The sequence below is a fragment of the Gossypium arboreum genome, chromosome 11 (genome assembly GCF_025698485.1).
Source record: "Gossypium arboreum isolate Shixiya-1 chromosome 11, ASM2569848v2, whole genome shotgun sequence".
In the NCBI taxonomy this organism is placed as follows: Eukaryota; Viridiplantae; Streptophyta; class Magnoliopsida; order Malvales; family Malvaceae; genus Gossypium; species Gossypium arboreum.
The window spans coordinates 3,232,923-3,239,880 of NC_069080.1; the positions used below are offsets into that span (position 1 = coordinate 3,232,923).

The following is a 6,958-nucleotide window of genomic DNA, read 5'->3' on the forward strand; positions in this document are numbered from 1 at the left end:
CAAATGGATCCCCGCAAGGCCCTCGGGATTGATGGTCTTCCAAGGAATTTCTTCAAAAACCATTGGCAGTCTGTGGGTAAAGATGTTCTAAATATGTGCCATGACATCCTTAAGGGGATTAAAAATGTTGATTGTATAAACAAAACCCTTATTATAATGATTCCCAAGATTAAAGACTCGTGTGTTATGACTAACTTTCGGCCTATAAGTATTTGCAGGGTCATCTATAAGATTATTTCGAAGGTTCTGGCAAATCGGGTCAAAGAGGTCATTCCCTACTGCATTAGCCAAAATCAAAGTGCCTTCGTGCCTGGTCGAATGATTCATGATAACATGCTGACTGCCCATGAACTTATGCATTATCTCCGTAGCTCTAAAAGCGGCCCGAACAAAGGCTGTGTGATTAAGCTCGATATGAGCAAAGCTTACGACCGTGTGGAGTGAGACTTCCTTGAAAAAGTGATGCTAAAGTTCGGCTTCTCTAGTGCTTAAGTTAAGAAGATTATGAGTTGTGTACGCACGGTTAGGTACAGAGTCAAGTGCAACTCGAATCTTACTGACGTTATTGTCCTGGAGAGGGGACTTCGTCAAGGGGACCCCTTATCACCTTATCTTTTTCTTTTCTGCATGGATGTTTTTTCCCGAATGTTGATTAATACGCAAGATAATAATAAAATTAAGGGCATCTATGCGAGTAGGGGTGGCCCTAGAATTAACCATCTATTCTTCGTTGATGATGCTCTTTTATTTGTTAGGAACAATAGTAGTGAGGTAGAAGCTTTCACGAAGATTCTGGACGAGTTTGAGGAAATGTCAGGTCAAAACATCAATTTGGAAATGTCGACGGTGTGTTTTAGCTATAATACTCCGATACCTCAACGGGATACCACGAGTAGTTTGCTCAAAATGAGGGTTGTGGATAAGTTAGATGGTTACATAGGGCTCCCTATTCCTGTCAGAAAAAAAAAATCAAGTGCTTTCAAACGTATTTTGGATCGCAATTGCTAGTAGAATTAACAGTTGGTCTAAGCGTTTACTTTCTAACGGGGGAAAAGAGATTTTTATTAAGTCGATCCTTACCTATGCTTTCTTCGTTTTTTTGACACCTAAAGGGGTGGTGGAGGAGATTCAATCCTTGATGAGCCGTGTTTGGTGGGGGTGGTGAGCATAGTAGAGGTTGGAACATGTTAGCTTGGGAACATATGTGTTATCTCAAAGGAATAGGAGGTCCTGGCTTTAGGGACCTTGAGCTTTTCAACGTGGCTATTTTGGGACGGCAAGTTTGGCGTCTAATCCACAGTAAAGAGACTCTGTGCTATAAGGTGTTAAGCTCGAAATACTTTCTAGATGGTGATGTGTTTCACCCTAAGAGAATGGATAAGCCTTCCTACATGTGGCAGAGCATAGCCAAGGCTACCAATATTCTATACGAGGGTTTCGGTTGGAATGTGGGAGATGGTAGAAACATTAATATTTGGAAAGACAATTGGGGTTTCGAAGGGTTGTCAGGTTCATCCATACAAATTGAGAAGAGATTGGTTCAAGAAAATAAAGTGTGTGAGCTGTTTAACGTTAACAAAGATGGTTGGAACGAAAATAGGGTCCTGGAGATCTACGGTGATAATATAAAGGATCAAATTTGTAAATTGCCCGTTATTCATAATAGCCATGCAGACCAACGAATATGGTTCCATAGTCCGCATGGTCGCTTCTCTTCGAAATATGCTTATTCTTGGTTGATTCTCAAAAAGGTGGGGTATAGGCCACACAGGTTTTTCTGGAGAATGATATAGAGGTTGAAAACTCTGTCTAAAATCTGTATTTTTTGTTGGAGATTGGGTCACGAGATCCTTCCCACGTATGATAAAATTGCTAGCATCCGTCACGGGTTTAATAGTTCTTGTCCGAGGTGTGGGAACGATAAAGAAACTTTGATTCATGCTATGAAGGATTGTCCGAAGACTAGGGCGGTGCTGGAGTACAGAGGTTGCCACAACAATTTTCTCGATGGTAATTATTCCTGCTGTATTGATTAGATTAAAGCGGTGACTCATGTGCTGGACAAGACGGTCGTCTCTGATTTTATCACGGTTCTCTGGAATAAATGGAATAGTAGGAATAACCGTATTTTTCGGGAGGTGGAGGAAGATGCCAAAGTTATTTGGGAGAGAGTAGTATCCTTGAGTCATGACTTTTGGATTTTTAACTTAGTGGAAGTTCTTATACTGCCACGGACGAGAGTGGACAGAGAATGGAAGAAGCCGGCCCCGGGGTGGTGAAAATCAACTTTGACGCTACTGTTCTCAGCAATCAAACGTGGTTCGGTCTTGTGGCGAAGGATAACGATGGTTTTGTTCTTGGAGGTCGGACGGGGTCCATGAATAAAGAGATGAATATTGAGAGGGCTGAGATACAAGCTATGGAAGAGAGCATTAATTTTGCAAGGATAAAAGGTTGGGATAAGTTGGAGCTGGAATCTGACCGTGCAAGTTTAGTCAACTGCTTCTATAAAAGAGATTTAGATTTAACTACTATGGGCCATTATTTGCGACTCATTTATAAGCAAACCGTCTCTTTTTCCTATTTTAAGTTGAGTTGGGCTCCTCGTAACTGTAATAGTGTTGCTGACCGTCTTTGTAAGATGGCGAAAGAGAAGAACTGGGCTATGAACTTTGATGTTGATTACCCGTTAGATATTCATGATTTAATTTTAAAAGATACAATAAAGTGATGTTGACCTTTGGGTCGTTTTTATAAAAAAAAAATCACATTTAATTGAACACTTGTCATAAATAAATAAAATCAATTAAGTTCTTTTATTAATGATTTTTATCTTTAATTGCATTATCATTAAAATTAATCGACAAACCAATTAAATAACAACACATGACAACCTAAATTAATCTTTCAATTTTCTAATAAAAAGTTATAAAATTTTATGAAAATCACAAAAGATATGAAATTTTATTTAAAATATAAAAAGTTTATATAAACCTATAAATTGATTAAAATATTTAAAAATCGTAAAACAAAAATTCTTAAAATTATAATAAATTATAAAATTTATACAAAAAATAAAAAATTTATTACTTTCTTATTTTAGAAAATAAATCTAAAATCAGAATGAAGTAAAACATAAGACTAATGAGAATAATTATTAAATCATCGAAGTGATTTTCGTGCCGAATCAAATATTTTGATTTGCACAAGTAAATAACAAGAGTGGGACTATATCCTTTTTATTGATAATTTAGTACATTATCGTAATTTTGTCCTATATTTTTATATGGTTAGATACTATAAAACTTTTATTATTCAATTATACCTATTGCCACGTGATTACTTTGATTTTAAAAGTTCAATTTTCAAAACAAAAACAAATAAATAACTTTTTATAATATATATTAATATTTTATAAATTTTTAAAACATTCATTTTATAATCAATTAAAAATTTTAAAAGTTTATATAATTTTTTATAGTTTTTACAAGTTTATATAAATTTTTAATATTTTTTTAAAATTAGTAGTTAAAAAAAAGGTTGTGGGGGGACAAATCTATTGAGCCAAACAAATAACCTGGCCATAGACAAAAATCAACAAGCCAAATGAAAAATAAAGCAAATGTTTGGAGCATAAATTATTATTCCAAGCAATATTGACCTTTCTCCATGACAAACACTGAAAAGTATCAAGGTTTACAGAGAGAACGATTCACACAAAACTAAAATGATAAAGAAGATTAGTTCAGAGAAAAAGATAACTAAAACAAAAACCAAAAGAAATCCGCCATTAAATTATACCTCAAAGCTCAAACACCTTTATTTCATGCCCTTTTGACAAAGTCGCCACTTTCATCTTCATCTCTTGAGTTGTCATTCAGGGCATCATTTCCATCATAAGCTCCTTTGTACCCATCTTCACCACCACCAAATCCCATTGAGTCACCTCCATACCCGGTCGAACCACCAGTTGCAAAGCTATCACTGCCTCCTACATTGAAATTCCCGCCATCTACACCAGATTGACCAAAATCACTACCATAGCTAACACCACCGGTGCCATAGTTATTACCACCACCATAACTTCCTTGACCTCCATAACTGCTACCACCAGGGTTACCATATCCAACATTACCTCCATAATTTCCAGAAGAGAAACCATCATTTCTGTCATAGCCCCCCCCACCACCTCCATAGCCACCACTGCCCCCACCATAGCCGCCACCGCCACCTCCATATCCGCCACCGCCATAACCGCTATTAAAACCTCCACCTCCAAAGTTACGAGGAGGCCTCTCATTTGCATAGTTTACTCTTACTTGACGGCCATGGAGAACCTGCAAACAAGAATTCAGCCACAAAAGTTCCAAAAAAGATGATAAAACCACGCGTTACACTCAACCTATTGTTGTAGTAACAAAAAGTTACCAAGTTGAGACTAAACCTGTCAATTGGATGGGGTTGATTAATTAGGATTAGGTACATATAGGCCTTAAAATTATTAGGTTATTTTCAAGTTTAGGGTCACTTTGGTAGTGGAACATTTTGGGTTTTGATTTTACAAAATACTCAATACATGTGTTGTTTCAATTTTTCATTGATTCTTGATTGAAATACCGTGTTTGATACATATGCATACATGTGTATGAACATATTAGGATCCTATAAGGTTTACCAGCAGCAACCAATTGATATTTCCATATTGCCGATATCAGAGGCTAGTTACTCAGACCCGAGTAGTGAGTGTAAGATATGGTTATGTTTTTTGTTTTAAAATATGTTTTTGAAGGGTCCTGAAAGAGTACCCATGTCTAAATATGTGTCTCACATAAATACTTAAAGAAAAACAAAGAGTCAAAACATTTTTTTTCGTATAAGACTTAGAACAACATTAATCGAAGTAACACATAAATCAGCAAAAACCAAATACACTTCTATATTATTACCTGACCATCCAAGGCCTGTAGTGCACTGGAAGCATCCTCAGAACTGGTGTAAGTGACAAAGCCAAATCCTCGGGACCTGCCTGTTTCTCGATCCATAATTATTCGTGCTACAAGAAATATAAAATTAATCAGCAGTTTACACAGTTGAAACTGGTAAAAAGCAAACAACATCGATGATTAGAAAACCAACAGGGAAATCAATTGGTGCACCGATAGCATAGGCAACCGGACATAGGCAAACTCAAAGTTGGAAACAAATAAACATATCTCAATTAACAAATCAATAGCATAAGCACCGAGACATAAGCAAACTCAAAGTCAGAAACAAATAATCATTTCATAGAACAGTTAGTGGATGACACCTAAAACGTTCACACAACACAGCCTATACTAAAAAAATACTTGAATACCTCATACAAAATGTAGAAAACAAGATTAAAACATCTTGAGACTTTGCTGTCCCGCTTATAACAGCACTAGCAAGTTGAATTAAGGAATTCATTCGTCATAACATACCATCAATAACTTCACCGTATTTGCTAAAAGCTTCTCTCAGACTTTGATCGTCTGTTTGGAACGAAATACCTGCAATTAAAAAAAATTTTACAATAAGCCGGAAGAAAACCAGGGAACTTAAAAAATGGCTTGATTGCTACAGTGGAAAGTTCAACAGACCTCCCACAAAAAGTTTCGAGCTTGGCGATGTTGACATGCTTCTCAACACTTGAAATAGGCCTGGTCCTGATGCAGACAACTTAGCATTGACATGCATACTTGTGGTCTGCCTAAGTATACTTCCAATTTTACTTAAGAAAGCCATTGGTATAACCTAGTAAACAAATAAGTAAAGAAAGATCAAAACCAGCAAACGAAATTGATAAATTATAAAAGCTAATACCTAGACTTGAAAATATACAAACACGATTAGCAAATCCAACACAAAAAAATGAATTTATCAAAAATATATAATACAAATTATTAAAGTATTAAAATTCCTATAAGCATAAACTACATTACGACAAACCAAAACACAAAACCATGACTAACAAATCAGTGGCAAAAAACCTAAACAAACTATACAAACATCTAAAGAAATGCAGAAGAAAAAGAGATGGCTTATTACAATAATCACTTATTTAGTACTACACAAAGACACAAAGATAGCTTCTAAAGAAAGAGCCATAAATTAACATAAAAATGATCAAAATATGTGATCCAAAACTATAAGGTAAAATTTAAAAACATATTTTACAAGATTTAATCTTTTTTTTAATTGGTTTTAAACCCCCAAAGGAACAAAAAGGAAGACCCAAAATTCAGACTTTTCTAAGAAACACTTTCTTTTTTTTTCCTTTTTCGAACATTGTCCCCCCAAAGCCAATCTTTCACTGATCTTAAGCAACCAAAAAACCAAAGCAAACCAAAGCAAATCATACATATTAATTTGAAATATGAAAACAAAATATATAATACTAAAGGAAAATTTGAAAAAGTAAACACCTGTAACAATAAATGAAACAGTCTAACGAACAGGTCAATAATCAAAATAAAAAAAAAATGAATAAGGGATTAAACGGATAAAAATTAGGGGTTTTTTCGAAGCCTACCCCTTGTCTATGGAACTGAATGCAGAGAACGGACAGTGACTGATATATTTCTTTGCAGGTTCGTCTCTAAGTAAAACCCTCGGGGTTTTTAGCACGGAGCGGCGTTCATAATATATAAATACTCTCCTTGAAATAACATTTTTAACACGTGTGAGCTTGTGATTGGCAGTGTTTTTCAAGTTGGTAATGTCACCCGCTGTGCAAAAGAACCCTATTGAGGCACACCTTCGTGCTATAATTTTGATTAAATTGTAAATATTTAATAAGGATAAAGATGTATAAAGTTTAAATTTGTTAGAATTTTTTTAGAGGTAAATATAGAAAAAATTTAGGGTTTGAAATTAAATTGTTATTATTATGATAATAAAAATGTATTTTTTAAAGAATTAAATTAATTTTTATTAT

At 34.9% G+C, this 6,958-nt stretch overlaps 1 protein-coding gene across 1 annotated transcript; it reads right to left on the reverse strand.

Moving 5' to 3' along the window:
• Positions 1-3,625: 3,625 nt before the first annotated feature.
• Positions 3,626-6,702, reverse strand: LOC108462126 (glycine-rich RNA-binding protein 2, mitochondrial-like). Its single transcript, XM_017762115.2, has 5 exons — positions 6,554-6,702; positions 5,622-5,775; positions 5,463-5,531; positions 4,947-5,053; positions 3,626-4,337 (listed from the first exon to the last, which is right to left on the reverse strand). The coding sequence occupies exons 2-5, from the start codon at positions 5,764-5,766 to the stop codon at positions 3,825-3,827; spliced, it is 834 nt and encodes a 277-aa protein (XP_017617604.1). The 5' UTR covers positions 5,767-5,775; positions 6,554-6,702; the 3' UTR covers positions 3,626-3,824.
• Positions 6,703-6,958: the final 256 nt, after the last annotated feature.